This window comes from Mustela putorius, unplaced genomic scaffold (genome assembly GCF_011764305.1).
Source record: "Mustela putorius furo isolate JIRA1106 unplaced genomic scaffold, ASM1176430v1.1 tig00003834_pilon_pilon_pilon, whole genome shotgun sequence".
Taxonomy (NCBI): Eukaryota; Metazoa; Chordata; class Mammalia; order Carnivora; family Mustelidae; genus Mustela; species Mustela putorius.
In genome coordinates, this window is record NW_025421987.1 from 86,421,738 (window position 1) to 86,446,974 (window position 25,237).

General features: G+C 38.8%; 1 protein-coding gene across 1 annotated transcript in view; it reads left to right on the forward strand.

The window, feature by feature from the left end:
- The first annotated feature begins 1,035 nt into the window (after positions 1-1,035).
- Positions 1,036-25,237, forward strand: part of SENP2 (SUMO specific peptidase 2) — a 34,768-nt gene continuing 10,566 nt past the window's right edge. Inside the window, 13 exon segments of the mRNA XM_045088715.1 lie at positions 1,036-1,332; positions 3,805-3,860; positions 8,662-8,795; positions 9,198-9,264; positions 11,395-11,485; positions 16,084-16,252; positions 18,244-18,347; positions 19,656-19,750; positions 20,180-20,231; positions 21,104-21,170; positions 22,765-22,941; positions 24,311-24,376; positions 24,378-24,443. Coding sequence (XP_044944650.1) covers positions 1,232-1,332; positions 3,805-3,860; positions 8,662-8,795; positions 9,198-9,264; positions 11,395-11,485; positions 16,084-16,252; positions 18,244-18,347; positions 19,656-19,750; positions 20,180-20,231; positions 21,104-21,170; positions 22,765-22,941; positions 24,311-24,376; positions 24,378-24,443 — 1,245 coding nt within the window. The 5' untranslated portion in view covers positions 1,036-1,231.

Consider the following 25,237-nt stretch of genomic DNA (forward strand, 5'->3'; position numbering starts at 1 on the left):
CAAGGGACACAGCTGTCATAGGGAGTGCCTGTGTTAAAGTTCAAGCAAGCCGGGAAGTCTGCCCTTAACTGAAGCCTAGGTAAGGGTCAAGTGAAAGTCAGGAATGGATTTGTGGGGCAGGAAAAAAGAAGGATTCCAGTACCGTTTGGAGAAGGGGACTGGATATTCTGTCACTAAATACGGTGGGACTTTTTCTCATTGATTTAAATTAACCAAAAGTGTGATTTCTAGATAACAAAGCGAGAGTTAATCAGCACTCCAGGGCAGCCTCGGAGGGGTGGGGGAGGAGGCCAATAGGTACTCCTGGGCCTCAGGTAAGGCCTCTTATAGGGTCAGTGAAGCTCTCTTTTGAGTTCTGCCCCTCCCCGTCCCTCCCCAGGGTGTGGTTTTCCTTTCTCTGGTTCCTACCGCACTTGGCACGTAATTATCTTGCAATTCGTAATCGTGTCTCTCAGGGTTAGACTCACAGCAAGGGCCAGGGACTGGCGCGGGCTCTCAGATCCTGGTTCCAATCCAGCTACACCACTAGTTAGCTCTGTGACTTTAGGCAAATAACTTAATCGCTCTACGCTGGATTTCTTTATTTAAACATGGGCACAAGACTCCTCCCCATCGCCTGGGGGTGCTGGGAGAAACGCAGGTGACCATGTGTGTAAAGTACTAGACGGAACGTATATGCAAACTAAAGGGCGGTTAACAGGATAAACATTTGTTAATTGATGTTAACTACCTATATTTTGTGCCCTCAACAAACGGTTACAGAACACCTACTGTATTTCAGGCGTTCCGAGCGCTCCCTCCCGGGTGGAGAAGCCTCACGTGCGGCCAGTGGGCCTTGCCCCGCGGGCCGTCCGGCGACTGGCTCCGAGGGAAGAGAAAACCCCGCCCACAGCCTTTTCGATCTCGTCAGCGATTGGACTGGGACCGTCTCGCACGCATTCCGGTTGCTAGGTTCGGGAGGAGAAGGTGGGGCGAAGCTACGCGTGCGCAGATTGAGGACGAAGATGCTTTCCGGTCGGGCGGGAGGAGGTGACGTCAGGAGTGGTGGCGGGGTTGCGGGGGGGCTCCTATAGCCCTCTGGACGTTTTATCTGTGGGCCCTCCGATCGCGTCACAAGTCGGCGACTGAGCCTAGGCGGTGGTGGCCGAGGCGGCGAAGGCGGCAGCGGCGGCGACAGCTCTGGGGTTTGCTTCTCGGGGTGTGTCGGCCGCCGCTGCTGCTTGGGCTTGGTATGTACAAATGGCTGGTTAGGATTCTCGGCACCATTTTCCGTTTCTGTGACCGGCCGGTGCCCCCAACCCGGGCCCTCCTGAAGAGGCGGCGCTCGAACAGGTGAGAGAGAGGGGGCCGAGCGCCAGCCTGGCTGTACCCCCTCCCCCACCCGGGGCTCGGCCGGGAGAGCGCTGCTCCAGCCAGGCAGGCCCCGCTCGGCCGAAACAGCTGGCCGGGCCAAGGCTGTGGAGGTGCGAGTGGCGGGTGTCCTGGTGACGTAGTCGCTCCCTCCACGCTGTGCGGATGCGCTTCGGATGATGGAGCGAGCTAGTTGTCTCTGGAGTGGCCCGCGATGGTTAGGATCTTTGATGTTCTTGTCAGAGTCCAGGCTGCTTGATGTCAAATGGGGCTGTATCGTATCTTGCTACTCTTAGGTTGAAAACTAAAAATTGAAGGAATACTGTCTGTATTGTGGCTCAGTGTTTACGAAGCACGCTCCCGAGCGTCATCTGTAGGCAATAAATGCAGCTAAGGGAAGTGAGATTCATAGCTTGCCCAAAGCCGTTTTGACTGCAAGAATTGTTCTCTTAGCACCAAGAAACAGCAGCTGTTTTGTTCTGAAACAGCTGTTAAACTGTGTGTGTGTGTGTGTGTGTGTGTGTGTATTTCGCGGGGGAGGGAGGGTGGTACCGTGCTTTAGAGTTAGTGTATGACGGAGAAAAATTAGGTGTCTCATTCCTTTAAAAATTGTACTCTACAATTCAGTTAAAATTTTGGGAAACCTAAAAGTTGGTTTGTCTCATTTCATACCACCTTGCTGAAGAATTAATCTGGAGAATAAAATACCATACCAGTTCTGTACACCCCACCATCAGCTTTTAGTGATCAAGTGTTCATTTCGGTGTTTTTTTTTTTTTTTTTTTTTTTTTTTTTTTTTTTTTTTTTTTTTTTTTTTTTTTTTTTTTTAAAGATTTTATTTATTTATTTATTTGACAGAGAGAGATCACAAGCAGGCAGAGGCAGGCAGAGAGAGAGGAGGAAGCAGGCTCCCTGCTGAGCAGAGAGCCCGACGCGGGCCTCGATCCCAGGACCCTGAGATCATGACCTGAGTCGAAGGCAGCGGCTTAACCCACTGAGCCACCCAGGCGCCCTGTTTTGTTTTGTTTTTGTTTTAAATTTAAGCCTCAGGATTGTTGAAGGGTGGTTTCTTGGAGCTTGAGAGAACAAGATGATTTAGTACATGAGTCTGAGAATGCAGGTCATTGATGAAATTGGCTGTTGGCTGAATTCCATCATGTGTTCTAGAGAGCCCAAGGTTTCATCCTATTTTCTATCTTTTTGTGAAGTTGTTGTGAGGATCATTTGAGAACATGTTGTAAAGTGCCAAAAGTGACGCTTAATATATATAAGGATAGTGTTTGTTTATTCTACACCATGGGCCTTGCGCCGAGGCTGGTGCATGATAGGCATTTGTTGCTTATTTATTGAATGAGAGAATGTTAATTCCTTCTCCCCTATCCTCTCTTTTTGCTCTGAATCCCTACTTTCAAATATGGAACAATGATTTGGAGATCAAAACCCTGTTCCTTACCACATATCCTTAATCTAAACAGTTCTTTACAATGTAAGCCATTTTTCAGTCGAAACAAAGCCAGGAGCTCTTACTGGGATGCTTAAAGTTGTGAACTGAGTGGTATTCTCCTAGGATTTATTCTGTTCATATTTTTGGTAAAACTGATCAATTATAATCATCTTTTAAAAGATGATTAATAGTATATCATAAGCCTTTAACATTCTTGAGGTATAGGTCCAGAGCTTTCCCAAATATCCCAGTTTTTTATTATCACTGTAATATCGTTTCCATGATAGAAGTGCAGTTAAATAGAACAACTTCTCTAAGAATTAAATTTTAAGGCTTCTTGTATTGTCTACTTCTAGTGAAGTAGAAGATTGCTTTCCTTTCGGGGAGAGAGGAGGAGATGTCATCTTTCAAAAGGAAATTATTTGTTCTTTTAATCATTTCTGGAGGGCAGCCTGGGTGGCTCAGTCGTTAAGCATCTGCCTTTGGCTCAGGTCATGATCCTAGGGTCCTGGGATCGAGCCCCACATCAGGCTTCCTGCTCAGTGGGAAGCCTGCTTCTCCCTCTCCCACTCCCCCTGTTTGTGTTCCCTTTCTCACTGTCTCTCTCTCTGTCAAATAAATAAATAAGATCTTTTAAAAAGATAAAATCATTTCTAGAGAGAAAAAGGAAATACTAGTCCTAGGCTTTCACCTATGTTGATTTACTAAGCCAAGTGATTTCTGGCCAGTTTCAGGTTTGTACTTTAGCCAGATTACAGATTATCATTTGATAGGGAGTTTTGAGTGCCTTTTTAAATAGTTTAAACAATAGTGTTAAGTCCTCAAATGGTAAAGGCCTACTATAGAAGAGTGTTTTCTTTTTAAGCATCAGTTGAATCTCATTTTCTCTGGACAAAGTGAATGGAGGAGATATGTTGTACGCATCCTAGGTTTACTTATAAAAATGTCTGTATGTATATGTAAATATAGAGAGATTATATATAATTTTTTTCTTCTCTCTCTCTTTTTAGCACTTTGTTTTCTACAGTGGACCCTGATGAAATACCAGCCAAAAGACCAAGATTAGGTATTGAATATGATAATTTTTAAAATTAAATTTTTTTAAGTAGGAAAAGTATATGTGTGGGGCAAAATTCAAAAGGTAAAAAGTATGTACAGTGAAAAGTAAGTCTCTTTCCTGTTCTTTTCTTTTCAGTTATCTTTTCCAGAGGTAACCACTGTTATCAGGGACTAGATGATCTGCCCAGATAAATAAGGCTGTATGTTGAACATGTATTTTAAAATTTTCAGTCTTCCTATAAAGAAAAGGTACTTTTTATTTTTGAGGACAAAACATGGTAAAAATCTCCTTCAAAATGAGTCTAGTTACATAGCTGAGTGAATGAATCTAAGGTGTTGCCCAAATTGTTTATTTCTCTGTATCCAGAGGGCTAGACGTAGCTTAATAGAAGAGATCAAACCTAGATTAAAGGAAAAAGGCACAACGGAATGCTATAATATTATTTCCTTTGTTTCAAAAATGAATGTAAATTTCGATATACCTCCAGATGCCGTAGTTAGGAGTAAACATGTCTGTTAAGATTTCATTTAAATTCAATGAGTAGTTATTGAGCATGTCTTACTGCTAAGCAATGTGTTAGGTTCTGCAGAAAAAAGAAAAATGAGTAAGACAGGGTCTCTATTTTCAGGGACCTTAAGAGTTGTATAGGTATATGATTGTATCATCGAGGGTATAAGACAAGCATATAAATAATTACTAATATCAGTAAGGAGACAATAAATGAAATAAGAAAGATAGTAACAAAATACTGTCTAATTTTTAGCTGATAAAAAGTATCAGTAAATATTTGGGGAAAGCGAGTATGTGAGATGGATCTTAAAGTATGGGTGAGATATCAGCAGAGCAATAGGAAGGGAAAGCATTCTAGGCAGAGGGAACAGTATGGGAGAGTTGTGCAATTCAGGAATCAGTGAATAGAACTCGGGAAAAGTTGGAGAGAGAGAAGGGTATCAAATTAAGAGGATTTTGAATGCCAGATTCATACTAAATTCATTAGGACAGTATTTCCCAAAGCACAGGGTAGATACTAGTTCAGGAAATGATTTTAGGGGATACAGCATTTCATAGCATTAAGTAGCATGTGAATTATGTTGTATCCTTATCATTTGTTTTTAATTTTCTGATTATTTCAAGTAGAAAAATTTTGATTTAACGCTATGTTAATGTATGTTTTTGATACTCATCTACTACCTGTGACTCTCCCTTCTGTTAACAGGCCACCTAAAACTTACATTGTTTCATTTCTTTACATTTATAGTAGTAATATAAAGTTACCTTTCAGATACATTTGCTTAGCAAAAAATATGAGTCAATTTTGAACAAAAATGTAAATAAATAACAGCAGGTCGATGGTGGTTACATCTGAAACTCATGTAGCATTTTGTGTCAGCTGTCCTTCAATCAAAACAAAGTGAGAAAAACAAAAAGAACTTTGAAGGTGGTATTACAGAAGGTTCCTGAAATAAAAATGGTGATCATCTATTTCATGGGCTTCCTTCCATGTTAAAGACCCGTCCCTCCATGATTTCCATGAAATATGTATTATATGTATTATATATATTAATATATATATATATATACACACCATATATTCACACATATATATATGTGTTATAATTTTCTGAATGGATACTATAGAAAGGAACCTAAGGCAAGGAACAAGCGGCAGGTAGCAGAGTTTGTAAAGGTCTACAGGAGTGCATCTGATAGACCTCTCTGTGATTATGCCTCTTCAGCACTTGAAATGGGGCCAGTGTGACTGAGGACCTAGATTTAATTTTAATTAAATATAAACTTAGGTGACTACTTGTGGCCACTGGCAGCTATGTTGGGCAATACTACTCTCTTGTTTGCTTTTGAGAGGAAGAAACAAAAGGAGGGTAGAAGGAAAAGGAAGACCTTAGAATCGCAGACTCATGATCTTAGAGATGAAAGGAATTTTAAGAGAGCTAACTTAGTCTATTGTGAGGAAAGTAAGGTGGTCTTATCCCCATTTTACAGATGAAGCAGGCCAGCCTGTCTTCCTTCCCACATTCCTCCTCCCCCTTACTCTTCTTCCCTCTCTCGCCTCCTCCCCCTCTTCTTCCTCCTCCTCTTCCTTTTTTGAGTTACTGAAATCTTTTTGGCATAATCTCAAAGAATACCTAGATTTTAGGAAAAAAAGTATTACAATACTTCTTAGCATCCACTATTTAAGTCTTTAGTTATTAGGAATACCACATGCCCCCTGGGGTCTGGATAACAGTCTGTGGGTCAAGCACCAATCTCTAAAGCTCTTATTCTTCCTCTTAAGAGAGTACAGCCCAATATAGGTGATAACCCTCAACATTACTAGAGGGATAACCTGGAATTCTCTAAATCTTAAAATGAAAAACAAGTAATTTGCAAACTTTGATACTTTTACCTATTCTCTGGTTACAGATTACTTCACATTGCATTCTGCTTACTTAGCTATCACATCCTCCCTGTTAAGTTATTCCCCTATTTTTTAATTTCTGTTTTATATCATTTTACGTTCTGGAGTGCTTGTTGTTTTAAAGCCACCATTTCAGTTTCAGGCTTTTTTTTTCCCTCTAAAGCACAATGTGGATAAAATGATAGTCTCTTTCTCTCAAACTAGTGCTTTAAAGCCCTTAATTGGGAAATAGAAAGGAAATTGTAGAGAACCAGTCAGCAGCGTAGGAAATGAGAAAAGGGTAGTGTCATAAAAGGAGGAAGTGTGGCAAGCACTGAAATCTACCCCTCCCCCTTATTTACCTTATTTACTTACTTACTAATTTTGTAATTTTTATTTCTGGTGGCAGGGAAGGGTGCATCAGTTCTAACACGTCTTCTCTCTCTTTTTTTTTTTTTAAATTTTTAAAATTTTCATTTTTAATTTAAAAAAAATTTTTTTAAAATTTAATTTTATGTTTTCAGTGTTCCAAGATTCATTGTTTATGCACCACACTCAGTGTTCCATGCAATATGTGCCCTCCTTAGTACCCACCACCAGGCTCACCTATCCCCTACCCCTCTCCCTTCTAAAGCCCTCAGTTTGTTTCTCAGAGTCCCAGTCTCTCATGGTTCGTCTCCCCCTCCAATTTCCCCCAATTCACTTTTCCTTTCCTTCTCCTAATGTCCTCCATGTTACTCCTTATGCTCCACAAGTAAGTGAAACCATATGATAATTGACTCTCTCTGCTTGACTTATTTCACTCAGCATAATCTCCTCCAGTCCCATCCATGTTGACACAAAAGTTGGGTTTTCATGCTTTCTGATGGAGGCATAATACTCCATTGTATATACGGACCATATCTTCTTTACCCATTTATCTGTTGAAGGGCATCTTGGCTCTTTGCACAATTTGGTGACTGTGGCCATTGCTGCTATGAACATTGGGGTACATATGGCCCTTCTTTTCACTACATCTGTATCTTTGGGGTAAATACCTAGTAGTGTAATTGCAGGGTCATAGGGTAGCTCTATTTTTAATTTTTTGAGGAATCTCCACACTGTTTTCTGAAGTGGCTGCACCAATTTGCATTCCCTCCAATAGTGTAAGAGTGTTTCCCTGTCTCCACATCCTCTCCAACACTTGTTGTTTACTGTCTTGTTGATTTTGGCCATTCTAACTGGTGTAAGATGGTATCTCAATGTGGTTTTGATTTGAATCTCCCTGATGGCTAATGATGATGAACATTTTTTCATGTGTTTGTTAGCCATTTGTATGTCTTCTTTAAAGAAGTGTCTGTTCATGTCTTCTGCCCATTTTTTAACATGGCTATCTCTAACATACCTTCTCAGTAGAGGGATAGCCTTATTTCATCATAGATGTTTATAGCTGCATATTTTATACTTCGCTAATTCTACCTTGGAGTAGCCAGTGTATAATAGGCACTTAGTAAATGGTTATTTAGGAGTGCATTGTTACCTGCCTAGGAAGTAAGGACAAATGAGTGAGTAAATTATAGTGCTTCCTGTCAGATTCTGCCATACTTAGTGTCTGTGTGCTGCAGGCTATGCCCCTGTCTCTTTGGTTTATTTATTTTATATATTCTGAACTCATTGCTAGAACTCATTGCTTACAAGTTGTCATTTCAGGGCATTTCTTTATGAATCAGTATGTGATTTGCTAAAGTGATGATTTCATGTTTTTTTAGCATCCAGAAGAGACACCTTATTGAAAAACAAAAATCACAGGATTCCTGGCAAGCTCAGTTGGTAGGGCATGCAACTCTTGAACTTGGTTCCTGAGTTCAGACCCCACGTTGGGTCTAGAGCTTACTTTAAAAAACCAAGCAAGCAAGCAAGCAAGCAAACAAAAACAGGGGCACCTGACTGGCTTTGTTGGTAAAGTATGTGACTCTTTCCTCTGCCCCACCCTGAGAGGGAGGGAGTGGAAGGGGCAGAGGAAGAGAGAGAATCTGAAGCGGGCTCCACCACCAGCATGGAGCTCAGTCAGGGCTTGATCTTAAAATCCTGAGATCATGACATGAGCTGAAATCAGAAGTTGGAAGCTTAACCCATGGAGCCAACCAGGTGCCCTGCATGTGACTCTTGATCTCAGGGTCATAGGTTCAAGTTCCACGTTGGGTGTGGAGCCTACCTAAAATAAAACAACCCCCAAATCCCAGAATCACCATACTGGAAATCTAGTTATTCAGATAGGAGAAAAATTACTTTTATGGATACCTTCTTATTTCAGTGATTGAAAATAGGACTTCTAATAGAGATTGAGAGAGGCCTTTTCTAAAATATAATCTTATTTTTTTGCTAGAAGTTTGTTACTCTATATGTATGTATAATCTATATTATATTGTCTAGATTATTTCATTCACCAAGTCAAAACCAGTTTCTACAATGCTGCCAGCTTATTTGGATTCCCATTCCAGCTGACCACAAAACCCATGGTAACTTCTGCTTGTAATGGAACACGGAATGTGGCCCCTTCAGGAGAGGTCAGTGGGGATAGTGTTACATTGGGGCTACTGATCTTTGTACTCTATCATTAAAGTTAAAATTCAGAAATATTCTTTTTAGGAATTTAGTGGAATGACATTTCTTTCCAGAAATATTTGTCTTTGATTGGCCTTGATATATAAAGGCCAAGAAAAAATATTTATAAAGAGCCCAATTACTAATACATCTGCTTTTCTTGTATAAGTATATGTAAAGAACCTGAAATTGTTATTTTATACATAATTTTGTGAGTCTTTACCAATTAAACTTTTGGTCTTACTGATAATGTTTCTTCTGTGAGCTAGTGAAAGAATCACCAATAGAGTGATTTTTTAAATATTAAAAACTTACTTAAATTCTAAAATTGAGATACTACAGAGGTGATTCTATTTGATTTTAAGGTATTTTCGAACTCTTCATCTTGTGAACTGACAGGTTCTGGATCCTGGAACAACATGCTGAAACTGGGTGAGGTGGTCAAAAATCTTTCTGCTTTCCTATACCTTTTTCTGCCTCTGTTTTCTGAGTTTTGAGAATATGAAAGGAAAACAAACACTGATTTGGGTTGGGATAAGAGCACAGACATATTCTGTCTACCTTCTAAAAATTATTGGATAGTTTTCTTTTAGAATTGTCATGGAATTTATTATTTGTGTTTTCTATTTGTATTGTCAGTGTCCTTAATATGACTTGGTTCAGAGTTCATTCATTAAAAAAACAAATAAAAACATTTCCTGAGAGCTTACTCAGTGTCAGTCATGTGTTAGGTTATCAAGAATAACAAAAGGACAAAATAATACATAAAACCTTTCATAACACAGAAGACATTGGGAGATGGAGAGAAGTGACTTGGGGGAAATCAGAGAGGGAGACAAACCATGAGAGACTGTGGACTCTGAGAAACAAACTGAGGGTTTTGGAGGAGTGGGGGCAGGGTTGGGTGAGCCTGGTGGTGGGTATTAAGGAGGGCACGTTTTGCATGGAGCACTGGGTATGGTGCATAAACAGTGAATTTTGGAACAGTGAAAAGAGATGAAAAAAGCAAAACAAAACAAATAATGATAAAACCCTGTCTTTGAAGGATATCATCTGATTGGGGAGCAACTTTAGGTTTCCAGTTTTCATAGTTTATGGATTAGGAACCTCCATGTCATTCTTGGAGCCCAAACTTGAATTGTTTATTGTACATAACTGTATAAAATTCTATCATGGGGAAGAATAGGAAGAATCCAGAAAACAGTTATTGTACATAATTGTATAAAATTCTATCATGGGGAAAAACAGGAAGAATCCAGAATCCTGATAATGGCTGAGATCTATGTCACACAGCCTATAAAGTTTGAGATAAAGGGATAAGAGCTCTTAGAAAAGTTGTGGGTTCAGGAGTCAAAGTGGAAGAAACTAAGGAGGTGATAAAAACCTTACAGTAGTAAGTTTCCTTCTCAAGCTTTTTAAGTAAGGTATTTCTGGTGGCAGAGAAGAGCAAAGGGGAGTAAATGCATACCCCTGAGTCTGAGAATCTAGTTCCAAAGGACCTGGAACAAAGATAATACTTTTTTGGAGTCTTTCATTTCATTTTAAAAGTTAATACAAATTAGATTTTATAATCTATTCACATTGTTTGAATATGTATATGTTAAACATTATTATTAAAATGGACATATGGAAGGGATGGTATGTTTGTCTTGTGACTTAGGCATCAGCACTGTCTTTCTGTGCGTTCGTGTAGCCTTGTCAGAGAAGCACAGGTATTCTGGGGACAGGTTTCTTGTATAAAGAAGTCTACAGTCTCCTTCCGTCTTTCTCCCCTTTGCCCCAGAAAAAAAAAAAAAAAAGTCTACAGTCTCTTACTTGAAATCCTTGAAGATGTGTTGGGGAATTTAGAATTTTTCATATTTTCAATATATTGTCTTTTTTGAATATTGTTTTAAAAAAAGTCCCATTAGAATTGAACATTGGTTCAAATCAGGTTTTGCAAACAAAGGAATTCAGGTCAGTTTAAGTTCTGCTGCCACAGACTTAATGAAAAATCTTTCAGTTTTAGATCTCTTTACATTTTGGAGTCCTCAGAGGCTCCTTGGCTGTGCAGTAGCTGCATCAGTAAATGTGACTGATGAGAGTTTGGTTACCCTTTTATAAAGTCTTTTATAAAGTCCAGTAACCATCTCACAAGTGCTTGAGGCTTCTGGTGAAATGTGGTAACATATAGCAGGTTTTTGTTTAAAAATACTTCTGTTTTCTTGGGAAAAAGAAATGATTTGAACAACTCACTCAATTTGGGTAGATTACATGGAGTTTGTAATCATTGAGTCCCTCCTGCTTTTTGATGGTCCCAGACAGGGACACTATAAAAGCTTACATGTGAATTTTTATCGTCCCTCTGAGATCAAAGAGAAACAAAGTTCTATTGCTTTTTCTTCAACTTTTAACACTTTGTGCTGCATCTCTGTATGGTAATGGCATTTGAAAGGATAAGATATTTAGTTCTATAATGTAGACTGTTCACAGATTTTCTAATGCAAACTGCTTACAGGTTTGGGGTCTGTGTGTGTGTGTGTGTATGTGTGTTTTATAATTACAAATGCATTTTTAAAATAGGTAATAAATCTCCTAACGGAATAAGTGACTATCCAAAGATCAGAGTGACTGTAACCCGAGATCAGCCCCGCAGAGTCCTGCCTTCCTTTGGGTAAGTGTTAAATCCTGCCTTTGTTGTAAATGGAAACTAAGCACTTATTAGGTGCTCTCTCTTAGGCATTCCCACTTTTGTTCTGTTATGTAAGCTTGTTAAGTAAGTAGTCTGAGGTTATTAACTTCTCAGATATCTTACAGCTATTGAGAGATTTGAATTCAGGTGTGTGTTACTTTCTCTGCATAACAGCCTATGCTTATAGCATCTGATTTTGAAAACTTTTAAAAAAAATATTTGCTCACTTCTAAACTTTATTTTTTTTTCAAGAATTTTATTTATTTGAGAGAGAGAAAGAGAGCATAAGCAGTGGGAAGGGGCAGAGAGGGAGGGTGAGGGAGAATATCTCCAGCAGACTTCATGCTGATTGTGGAGCCCCAGATGGGGCTCAGTCCCATGACCCTGGGATCACAACTGGGACCGAAACCATGAGTTGGACACTTAACTGACTGAGCCACAGGCGCCCCTGAGCTTTGTTTTTTTCATTAAGTTTTTTATTTTAATTCCACTATAGTTAGCATACGGTATTATCTTAGTTTCAGGTATATAATCTAGTGATTAAACAATTCTACACATTACTGAGTGTTCATCATGCTAAGTGTATTCTTCATCCGCAATACCTGTTTTACCCATACCCCTACCCAACTTCCCAAAACTTTATTTTTTCCCTAAACTTTATTTTTTGAAGTATAATATGCATATGGAAAATGTAAAAACCATGATGAATTTTCATATACTGAACACATCAATTTTGTGTACTGTTCTTCTTTTATTTTTTTTAATTTTTTAATTTTTTTAAAGATTTTATTTATTTATTTGACAGAGAGAAATTACAAGTACACTGAGAGGCAGGCAGAGAGAGAGAGAAGGAAGCAGGCTCCCTGCTGAGCAGAGAGCCCGATGCGGGACTCGATCCCAGGACCCCGAGATCATGACCCAAGCCGAAGGCAGCGGCCCAACGCACTGAGCCACCCAGGCGCCCCTGTTCTTCTTTTAGTAGTGATTTTCTTTTCCTTTCTGTGTTCTCACATTCTAGAATTTCTATTGTTTGGATATTATTTTTCTAATTTTTCTCTATATTGATCTGATTGATCTAAATTTTGTATGTATTAAGCCGCTCTTCTCAGGTCATGATCTCTCCTGGGATTCCCCTCAAAAAAGCCTGCTTCCCTTCCTCTCCTCTCTTACTGCCTCTTTACTTGTGATTTCTCTCTGTCAAATTTAAAATTTTTTTGATGTCATTTTCTTTCTTTCTTTTTTTTTTTTTGATGTCATAGTTTTTTTTTTTAATTTTTTATTTTTTTATAAACATGTATTTTTATCCCCAGGGGTACAGGTCTGTGAATCGCCAGGTTTACATACTTCACAGCACTCACCAAAGCACATACCCTCCCCAATGTCCATAACCCCACCCCCCCTTCTCCCAACCCTCCTCCCCCCCAGTAACCCTCAGTTTGTTTTGTAAGATTAAGAGTCACTTATGGTTTGTCTCCCTTGATGTCATAGTTTTTAAGTCAGAAGAGTCCTCCTACTCCTTCCTCTTACGGTTTTTTTCCTTGTTCTAAGAATCTTATTCTTATTAAAAGAGGCAAAAAAATGATCTGCCTGGCTGATTCAGTTGGTGGAGCATGTGACTCTTGATCTCGGGGTTTGTGGTTCGAGACCCCTCTTGGACAGAGATTACTTTAAAAAAAAAAAAAAAGGTAGCGCCTGAGTGGCTCAATGGGTTAAAGCCTCTGCATTCGGCTCAGGTCATGATCACAGGGTTCTGGGATTGAGCCCTGCATTGCGCTCTCTTCTCATCAGGGAGACTGCTTCCTCCCTCTCTCTCTGCCTACTTGTGATCTCTGTCAAATTAATAAAATCTTAAAAAAAAAAAAAAGCAAATATGGATGCCATATCTTTTCTTACCTCTCTAGAACTGTTAATTTATTTTAAAATTTCTTCGTCTCCTTATTTTGTTTCCTCTGAATTCCTTTCCCCACTTTGGTTTATTTTGGTCTTTTCTTTCATATTAGAGTCTTTTGTTGTTGTTGTTGAGCTATAATATATTAATTTCGACATAATGATTTGATGTTTGCATATATTATTGAAAGGATTACTGTAAGAAGTTTAGTTAATGTCTATCACCATATAGAATTACAATTTTTTTCTTGTGATGAGAACTTTAAAGATCTGCTCTTTCAGTAACTTCCAAATATACAACATGATAGTATTAAGTGTAGTCACCATGGTGTGCATTACATCCCATGACTTACTGATTCGATAACTGGAGGTTTGTGCCTATGTTTAGCTTTATTTGCGTTTTTGATTCCACATATAAGTGAATCATATTTGTCTTTGTCTTACTTCATTTAACAGCATACCCTCAGGGTCCATCTGTGTTTTTCCAAATGGCAGGATTTCCTTCTTTTTTATGGTTGAATAACATTTCATTTCAATGTGTATTTTCTCTATCCACTCATCTATTGATGGACATTTATCTTGTTTCCATGTCTTGGCTGTGGTAAATAATGCTTAGGTGAACATGGGGATGATGTTATCTTTCAGTATTAGAGTCTTTGTTCAAATATCTGGTAATGTTTGGCCCTCCATTCCTGTTTAAGAATGAGACAACTGAAAAGCAGCCTCTTTGGAGTTGGATAAATAGCAGATTGTAGGGCTAAGAGAGAAAGTATGAACAAGTATCATTTTGTTATTTCTTGTTTAATTCCATTAGAGTTAGAGGATATGCTATAGCATATTTCAGTTCTTTAGAATGTGTTAATATCTTTTTTATGTCCTAGAATATGGTCTGTCTGGGTTATGTTCAGCATGCACTTGAAAAGAATATGTATTCTGCTGGTGGTGGTGGAAATGTTCTATAATTGCCACACAAGTCAAGTTGGCTGATGATGTTTTACAGGTCTTACTGATTTTCTATTTTTTTGTTGATTGATAAATGAGGAGTGTTGATATTTTATACTATAATTATGGATTTGTCTATTTCTCCATTTAGTTATGTCAGTATTGTCTTCATGTATTTAAAACTCTGCAAATGAGTACATTTGACCCAGATTCATCAGTTGTTACGATTTTCCATATTTGCTTCATGCTCTGTCATATATACCTGAATTTTTTTCTGAAACATTTGAGTCTCTTAGACTCATGTCCCTTTAATCACAAGTGCATGAGTGGGTTTATTTCTTTTTTTTTTTATAAGAGATTTTTTTAAAAAAAGATTTTATTTATTTGTTTGACAGAGATCACAAGTAGGCAGAGAGGCGGGGGGGCGGGGAGCAGGCTCCCTGCTGAGCAGAGAGCCTGATGTGGGGCTCGATCCCAGGACCCTGGTATCATAACCTGAGCCGAAGGCAGAGGCTTTAACCCACTGAGCCACCCAGGCGCCCCTGAGTGTGTTTATTTCTTAAATGTGAGGACGTTCACTTACATAATCATAGATAAGCAAAATCAGAAAATTTAGCATGATACAATACTCTTATGTAATCTCATTTAAATTTTTCCATTATAGAGATGATTTTTTTCTGGTCCAGGATTCAGTGCAGGATCATGTAGTACATTTAATTTTCATGTCTTTTTGGTCTCCTTTAATCTGGAACAGTTCCCTAGCCTTTCTTTATCTTTGATGGCATGGATATTTTTAAAGAGGAGAATGTATTTCTTTCGTAGAATGTTCTCTAATTTTGTCTGATGTTTACTCATTACTTTTTCAAGATTAAGCAGTTGTTTGCTTTGTTTGTTTTGGTAAAAATACTACATTGGTGGTTTAACCTTTTGAAAACATTGCATCAGGGGTGCCTGGGTGGCTCAGTCGTTAAGTGTCTACCTTCGGCTCAGGTCATGATCCCTGGGTCCTGGCTTTGAGCCCCCATTAGGCTCCCTGCTCTGTGGGGGGCCTGCTTCTCCCTCTCCTACTTCCCCTGCTTGTGTTCCTCTCTGGCTCTCTCTGTCTCTGTCAAATAAATGAAATCGTAAAAAAAAAAAAAAAATCACATCAAGGTGGGTAAGACACCAGTTTGACACATTATTGGTAAGTGCAGGAAAGGCAGGCTCTGTCAGCAGCAACAAGGCCTAGGTGGGGGCTTCATGGCTTCCGTTTCTTTAATGGTTATTAATGTAGCATTCAGGAGATAATTACTGAGTGCCATTTGGCCTAGATTCTGTACTAGGATACAATAGTGAAAGGATGTTATCTCTGTTTTCGTGGAATTTAAAGTTTAGTGTGGGTTGTACACATTAAATAATGACACCAGTAATTAATTCCAGTGGTACCAGGTGACTAAAGGAAAAGTGAGCACCAGAGGAGGGTGTGTGTCACAGGAGAGCTAAATCCAGGGTTGGACAGTTGGGCACGAAGAAGAAGGCAGAGGCTTTCGTGTGGCAGTCCTGGTGACCGCAGACAGACATTCCATAGTGGAGGGGGTGCCCTCTGGTTTAGAGATAGATTTAACTTTTGTGAATGGCAGGTAGTTGTCTGATTTGACAAGAGCAGGCTTAACCTAGGACAGATAGCTTAATCACAGGATGGTCTGGGAGCTTACATTTCAGCAATTTAAGGAGTTTCTTGGTAACTTCTTTTCTTTTTTTCTGTCTCACAGTTTTACTTTGAACTCAGAGGGGTATAACAGAAGACCAGGTGGCCGTCGTCATAGCAAAGGCCCTTCAGAGAGTTCCTTAACCTGGAAGCCTCAGGAACAGGTTGTAACAGAGATGATTTCTGAAGAGGGTGGCAAGGGTCTGAGGCGTCCCCACTGTACTGTGGAGGAGGTAAGCCCTTTTAGCTGAAAAAATAGTTTAAAATAGTTAAAAAATACAGTTTTAAAAATAGTTTTTAAATAGTTTAAAAAATAGTTTATGAATTTTCCAGGGAATCAGTAATAAGTGTACTGGGATACAGAGTTCAAAAGGGATGGAAAGGTGTCCAGTGACTGTAAATTTCCCAGTCTCCCTTCCAGTACCTGACCCTACGACCCTGTCTGATGGTTAACAAGTCACCACTGATACACTTATATGTACCCTTCTGGAGATACTGTATAAATACATAATTCATCAATTTTCAGATTTTTTTTCACCATAGGACAAAAAAAGTCCTAGCATGGTCTCTCCCATGCTAGGGAGAGAGAAGTTTCTGATCCTTTGGGCGTTTGAATTCTTCTACTAACTTGTTTCTTTTATAAGGCATAACTGTGACTGCGTAAGAGAAGTAAACAGTGAACATGCCCACTTTTCCCTTTTCAGGGCACTTAGTGTGATATCTTCATCACCAGTCTTCTTTTTACTTCTCTCCTGAGATCTTTGCTTATTCTAGGAGAATTTAGAATTGTTCCTGTACTTGGTATTTCCCAGGACCATCACCTATTGCAGTTTGCCAGATGGTTTTCTGAGCCATTTAGTTTCGTTGGTCAAAGAGTTATTGGAGGTCCAGGTTTTGTGCTCGTTGTCAGCAATTCAAAAATTGAATAAAATGTGGTCTTTGTCCCCTAGGAGCTTGTACCTAAATAGTTGTAATCAACAGAGGCAAGCAGAGAGAGGAATAGATTGAAGTAGGCTTCAGTATCTCTTATTTTTTTTTTTTTTTTTTTTTTTTTAGATTTTATTTATTTATTTGACAGACAGAGATTACAAGTAAGCAGAGAGGCAGGCAGAGAGAGAGAGAGAGAGAGCGCGGGGAAGCAGGCTCCCTGCCGAGTAGAGAGCCCGATGCGGGGCTGGATCCCAGGACCCTGAGATATCTCTTTTGAGCCACCCATGAGAATCTCTTAGATGAGAAATCAGAGATGGTGCTGAGCAAAAATATAGGGTATATACAGGATATATTCTAGAAATATTAAAGGTAATATTAGCAAGTCCATGTTCATTGGGTAAGGATAATATAAAGTTAGAAGAGGCTGAGTCTCAGATTTCAGTCTTGGATAAATATGTGTCACTGGCAAAGATACCCTATGTGTTTAGTGGGAAGATGATGACTTTAGGTTTGGACATTGTTTAAAGTGCCTGTGAAACATTCAAGAAGACCTGTCTCATAGACCCTTGGATATAGGTGATGGGAGAAATGAGAAGAAGGCAGGGTTAGAGATACATTTCTGAATCTTCTGTATATTGGTGTTTGATAAATCAGGGGAGCTAGAGAGATACTTAGGGAGAGAATGTAGTGTGAGAGAAGAGATAATGGGCAGACCATTGGCATTTGAGGGCAGGCAGAAGAAATAATTGGCAGTGGAGATGGAGAAGATCAGAAGTCAGGAGTGTATTGTCTAGGAAGGCAAAGGGAGGTCAGCAGGGTGAGGTGTTGGAGAGAGAGAGGTCAAGTGACATAAGGGCTGAGGAAGTGTCTGCTTGCTCTGGCAGTGGAAGTCATTGGTGACCCTGATGAGACCAGATCCATTTTGGAACCTGAATGTTCTGAATACGCAGGTGGATTATTTCTGTTGAGTTTTTTGTGGTTGACATAAACTGTCAAAACCCCAGATGCCATCAGAGTCTAGCAGATAACATAAATGAGTGGGGTGGGTGGAGTGAGTGGCCCATCTAAGGAAAATAGCCCTACCCAGCTCCAGATTGGCCATTCAGTTTTCTGAAAGAGGGCAGATTTTTAGATCTTTCTTTTCAAATTTATAAAGTTGGTAATTCAAGAAATTTAAAAAGTGCTGGCAAATAAAACACATCTGTGGGCTGCATTTGACCTCTTGGTCTCTGTTTATGATTTAATGATAGCTTTAATGTGTTAAAACTTAAATGACATCCTTTCTTTTATTTAGGGTGTTCAAAAAGAGGAAAGAGAGAAATACCGAAGGTTATTGGAGCGACTTAAAGAAGGTGGTCATGGAAACTCTGTTCCTCCGGTAGCTCCTACTTACCACAGGTAAAAATGAGCTAACAAAGTAAATGCTTTGCCATACATCTTTTTCCTTATTTTTGGAGAGGGGATTGTCAAGAAAGGCTTTGTTGAAAAAAAGAGGTTTACATTGAGAGAACTAGCCTTATAATTTGCCTCAATGGTGTATCTAGTGATAAGATATAGAGAGCACAGTGGTTTTACAAAATAGATTTTTCTGTTAGCTTTAGGATCTTTTGCTCACATGAACTCTTGAAACTCTGATATAGAAAAGTAGAATTATAGGTGGAAATCAAGTTCTGAGGGAGCAGAGTTTTTTCAACCTCTTCAGCATACACATTTCCCTTAGTCTCTTGTCTTTTTCTGTCTCTTTCCCCCTCCTTCTCCTTTCCTGCCCAGTTCTCCCTCTCTCCCACCCCTAGCCTTTCTCTCTGATACACACACAGTTTCTGTGGCATGTCGGCGAATGCATTTTTGCATGATTGGTCCTCCACATTAAAAGTAAGATTAAAGTCGCCCCAGGTTATAGAAGGTTTTCTTCATAAGACTTCTTGTTAAATATTCTAATGCTTTGGGCAAAAGATGACAGTAGCAGAAGGAGCTGATATCTGGCCTTATATTCACCTGTAAAAAAGGGACAAAAAATATGTGAGTACAAGATTGAGGCACACAGGAGAATTCTAACAAGTGGTATGAGAATACATGGCGGGGGTTGGAGGATCCTGGAAATTATGTAATGGCAAGTTGAAGGTAAAAGTCACAAGGCTGTCTAGCTTGTTGAATGTACAAATAGCAAAAGATTATTTGTCTAGGAATTTTAACTTTTGTTGAGTTTTTTTTTTTTCTTTTTTTCTTTTGTTTTAATTCGTTTACTCAGGTAGAATGTTAATATTTTCTCTGTTTTGACTGGAAGCAATATGCTTCACGGGCTTTTGCTCCTGTCATCTTGGCAAAATCCTCAGACTATTTTGCTGTTTACATTCCTGGTTTTATTGTATTGTTTTAGGATCTATTTCATTATGTCATTTTAAATATTTCATCTTTCAACTTGAGTTTTGTCATACTGAGGTTGTTTGGTTGAGATGGTGCTGGGGATTGAGAACATCTAATTTTACCAACATTTAAACTGGAGGTTAGGGTAACTTGACTAAAATACTAGCATCAGGCTTATACTCCTTGTATCCCAGTCCCAGATGGTGCTATGTTGCATCCTCTCCTAATTTGATGTTCCAGGGTAATCAGTAAGCCTGTTTCTAGGAACTTGTCAGATGGAGATAATATTTATGGTAGACTTTCCTTTTGTATCTGACCTTCTTTACTTTTTGTGTTCCTAAGCTCTCAAAGAAGTCAGATGGACACATTAAAGACCAAAGGCTGGGGGGACGAGCAAAGTCACGGAGTCAGAACAACTCAGTTTGTTCCAAAACAATGTGAGTTCCCAGATCTAGCCCTATCTCCGTATATTGACCTTAGTTCACGTGCACATGAAATTGAGAAATGACATCCTAGTGAAAGATGGCGTATCAAAGTTTGAAACATTGTGAGACCCCAGGGCTTTGACTTGGGCTTATCCAGTATATGTAGTTTAGTAAAAAGGCCATTTCAGGACAAAGTAGATTCATAAGATAACTCTTAGTTATTATTCCTAGCTTCTACCTAGCAAGTATTTTGTGAGCCTAAAATTAGTTTCTTAATATTTATTTTATTAATGTCTTTATATTTCTCCACTAGCTATTCACTGAATGGCACTAAATGATAAGTAAATGTCTTGATACTTTGGAAACTGCGTAAGTTGAAATTCCAGCTGTATTATTGATTAAAGAAGGAAACATTCAATCTTTTCTTTATCATCTTCACAGACAGAGTTGTTGAAACAAGGGGACCTTTATGCTCAGTGAGAACTGAGAAGAGGTACATGGTTCAGTTCATTCTAAGTTTTCTTTTGATCCATTATTTTCTTCATAAGCTATATTGGTAAATAATTATGTCTAAAGAATTCTGAATTCTCCTTAGCTCTGGTAGCTGGTCAGCAAAAATGGGTACACGGGTTGCTGTTGTGTTAGATGCCCACCCTAGCTCGGAGGGTGCCCTTATGCCCTGGGCATTAGGGGTTGGGAGATGCAGATGCTACTTGGATAGGTGTGTGGTTGTAGTGGGTATCTGTAGACATTAGCATCCCTAGTATAAGAACAGTGAAAGTAGTTCTGTGTGCCTTTAGGATTTTGGATGATAGTTATAGCAGAGTTTGGGGTAAGCTATGGCCTTTGTCCAAATCTGATCCACCTGCCTATTTTTTTAAGTAAAGCTTTATTAGAACACATTCATGATGATTCATTTATATACTGTTTGGCTGTTTTTAATCTCTGATGGAAGTTGAGAAGATGTGACAAAACCTGTAAGATTTGGGGCACCTGGCTGACTCAGTCTGTAGACCATGTGACTCTTGATCTTGGGTTCCTTAGAGTCATGACTTTGGGCCCCCCCATATTCGACATACCAGTTACTTAAAAAGAAAAAAACAACACCAACAAAAAAAAAAAAAACCCATAACATTTGCTAAACCCAAAATATTTATTCTCTGACCCTTTTCAAAAAAAAAACTTAGCTGACCCTTGGTTTAGAGGACTAGATAAAAAAATTTAAAAATTATTAAAAAAAAAAAGAGGACTAGATAAACTCAAGGTGGTTTTTGTTGACAAGTTATTAACTCTTATTTCTAAAATTAGTCTCATGTGTGCCAGTTAAAATTATCCAGCCTATACTCTTCCAATATTTTTCCTCAGGTGTTGTTCAAAGGGGAAAATTTCCGATACAGAAAGGACAGTTGGAATCAGACTTGAAAATGAAGGTGTAAGTGGAAACTCTAGTTAAATTTTATGTTGTTTTACTCTTTCACCTGACCTGTGTTAAAATGTTGGCGTTCATGAAAAGAAAGATGAAAAATATTACTTTGATTTCTAATTTGATTGTTTTCTCTTGAAAAAGCAGCAGGGATTGAAGATGTATATACAACTTTTGGCTTCCTTCTGAATTCCCAGATTTTTACCTCTGTATAGTAGCCACTGTTTTTGTAAGAGAGACCAACTTGTCTCCATCCCAACCCTTATCTGTAGTACCTGGCTTCTTTTGGAGAATTTTAAAAAACCATATGGTTTTAGGAAAGATATGTTCAGTACATTTTGAGAGTCAAGAACTCAGATTTATTTCAAAATTTAGCAGTCTTATGCTTAATTGGATTTTACATTTTTCGGTGTAAGTACTGGAATAAAAAGTGTTCTGTGGTCTCCATAACAATACCAACATTTTAAATAATAGGAGAGTGTTTTGCTAAACAGTCTGTAACCAAAAGAAATACATTTCTAAACTAAAGGCAAACTTGAGGTTTTAGATTATTTCACATTTTAGATACATAGAAATATCAAAATTTAGGGTGCTGCTTTATGTGAAGTACCTCTTTAATCAGATTTTTCTTCTCCCATTAGACTGCTCTGTAGGTTGAGTGTAGGTCTCCGAACATCCCTGTTCCCAGTCATTTGGATTGAAGCCTTCTATATAGAGTTACTGTTTTTCGCCTGTGGAACACCAGCTGCGAAAGGGTGGAAATTATGGCTGAGAGAGCACAGAGAGGGAGTATATTTGGAACCAGGCTAAAGACTACCTGGTGCTTCTCTCTGTGCCGAACCTGAAGGCTCTGCTGTCTGGGGCCATCAGCTGCTGGTTTCCTAGGACCAGGATCCCTGGCCGTGAACTAGAGAGAAGAGTACTGGCTCGGCCTCTGGAGACTAGTGTGGTTCTCGTCTGAAGCTCTCTTGCTAACTCAGTTTCTTAATTTTAAAAGTTGGGCTACTAGATGTCTTAAATTAACTATTGAAGGTCACATAGGGTCACAATAAGGAAGGATATTGTCAGAGTTTCTGGAATGCTGGCAGAGTTCTATTTGCTGACCTGAATGGTGCTTATATATGTGTTCATTTTACAAAGATCAGGTGGTACGTAAATGTGTGTACATTTTTCTGTAGTAAGTAATTCCTTTAAAAAAATGAAATGGATCAAGTTTACTTATTATAAGGATAGTAGTACTTTATTCCAAGTGATCGGATTTTGGGTCATAGGTTTTGCTTTTTTAAAACACTTCAAAATGTCTTATAACCATCTTACTTTTCATTGGCCTAAGAGAATTGAAAATACCTTTCTTGCTGCCTACAGGGAGAATGATGAGTGTTCTGTTTCATGGTTTATAATTGAGGTGTCCTGTGAGCCTTAGGTTTCGAGCATTTTTGTTCCTCTTGCAGGGACAGGCAGATAGACAAAATCTCCTTCCCTTACTTGGGAGATTCGCTAAATCTCTCAGGACAATGGCACTGTTCTATGTTTCATGTATTATGTGTGTTTATATGTGTAAATACCAAACATGTCAATAGAATATAGACACTTTTTTGATCAGAGGAGGGGACACCAGCTGGAACCTGACCTATCCGAAGAGGTGTCAGCCCGACTCCGCCTGGGCAGTGGGAGCAATGGCTTACTCAGGAGGAAAATGTCAATACTTGAGACAAAAGAAAAACATTGCTCAGGCAAAGAGAGGGATAAAAGGATGGATGATCTTCTTGAACTTACAGAGGTATTGTTTCTTGTGTTGATCAGAATAAGAGGCATGTTTTTAAATGACTTTAGTTACCAAGAATTGAATACATTTTATTTTGAGGAGTTTCTCCAGGCTAGGGACGAGTGTATGAGAGAAATCAGATCCAGTCACTGGCTACATTGATCATTAGTGATCTGTGAAAGTGGCCTAAGGGATCAGATTAATGTTCAGCAAATGTGAGTAGACATATTTGTCACATATATTGGAATATTATGGGTTCTTTGCAGATTTTTCTTCAAATATTTTGGGTTTTATAGTATGGGTTTGGCATTAGGAATGAGTTCATTGCATTTTTAAAAAAGTGATTCTTGTTTACTAAAATGTCCCTTTCATTGATTATTGGATTTGAAAATAGTGAAAACTTACTTGAAACACCAAGGAAATGAAGGTAGTTAAAAATTCTCATTTTAGTATATGTGCTGCCGAAGAGTGAGCCTATATCTTGGCTCCTTTTCCAGTGTTGTGTTAGTAGGTGGTAATCAGTCAGTCCTATGCAGTGAGAACCTGTGGAGCACTTACTATATATTGGACATGGAAGTGGAGAGATCCATAAAACGGCACAATTGTGAGCAGTGAAGGAAGCAGGATTTAAAGTACTTAAATGAAACTAATTTCTGTTGGGTTTATAGATTCATCTCAGTAGCTTAAATATGCATTTATCTGCATAATTCTTCAGAATAATGAAGCTATCTATTCAATGAGGACTCAGTTGGTAGACCAGAGTTTCTCCCTGTTTGCTTATTCCCTTCATGTCCAAACTGTATAGTATGATCTCCAAGGGGTTCTAATTCTATTACTTTGATGATTTTAAATAAAAGGTTAGTAGGTAAATAAATAAACGTGAAAATACTTAAAGAGTATTGTGAAAATACTTAAAGAGTATTGGGAGAGGAGCAAAGGCTGGAAAGTTAGACACCCCGGGTTCCATGCTAGGCTCTTCCTTTTAGTAACTGTCTGACTGAGCACATGACCTAAGTTCTCTGAGCTTCCCTGCTTCTATAAAATGGTAATAATACTTTCCCCACAAGCAAGGATTACTGATGTGCTTCAAGGGTCTGGTACCATGTTTGGCTCATAGTGCTCAATAAAGGATAGTGGGATAATTGAAACTATACTTTAAATGTAAATATTATTATCAAATTACTGTTTCCAGAAGCTGGTAATTGAACTAATTCTTTGTAAAGAATTTCATCTCTACTGTACAAAGCAAAGTACAGTAAAGTACAGTGCAAAGTACAGTAAAACTGCTTTGTACTATAGAGATGAAAAACTTGTTTTAGCCTCAGACTCTTGAAATCTGATTGTGGTTCTATTTAAAATACAACCTCTGGACTTTCTAATTCAGGACATGGAAAGGGAAATCAGTAATGCCCTAGGTCATGGCCCACAGGATGAGGTCCTAAGTAGCGCTTTTCAAGCTGCGAATCACTCGAGGTGACATCCAGACCTTGAAGAACTATCACTGGCTCAATGATGAAGTAAGTTGTTTTTTTTCCCCCCAATTCTATCATTATGCTTAACCATTTGCCATCTATAGCCAGAGCGATTTCTATGTGATTGTAAGGGGTTGGGAAAGCAGCTTCTAGTTTCATTTAAAACAGAAACATCTCAAATGTTAAAATAGTGGTCTGTTCTGATTCTTTGCTGCCTTTTTTTTTTTTTTTTTAAGATTTTATTTATTTATTTGACAGAGAGAAATCACAAGTAGGCAGAGAGGCAGGCAGAGAGAGAGAGAGGAGGAAGCAGGCTCCCTGCTGAGAGAGAACATCCCAACCCTGAGATCATGACCTGAAAATAGTGGTTAACCACTGAGCCACCCAGGCGCCCCTCTTTGCTGCCTTTGATTGGCCATGTTTTCCTCTTCTGCATGGGTGCTTTGTTTCATCCCCCACTTTATTTACTAGTAGTCTTCAGTGACTTCTTTTTTTTTTTTTTTTTTTACGAATTTATTTATTTGTTTTTAAGTAAGCTCTGTGCCCAACGTGGGGTTTGAACTCACAAGCCCGAGATCAAGAGTCAGTCACATGCTTTGCTGACTCCGCCAGCCAGGCACCTCTTCAGTGACATTTTTATAACCTTGGGTGTAGTTGATGAATAGAAAGAAGCAGCAGGTGATACTTAGTTTAGAGGAATTCTTACAAGAGCCTTTTAATTTTTCCAATAGTAAAGGGATAGATTGATCACTATGCATACATGTGTCTATAAAATGTGTCTTTTTCTTGGAGTGATAACTATAAAAATTTGCCAAACTGTCATCTTGTATCCTTACATA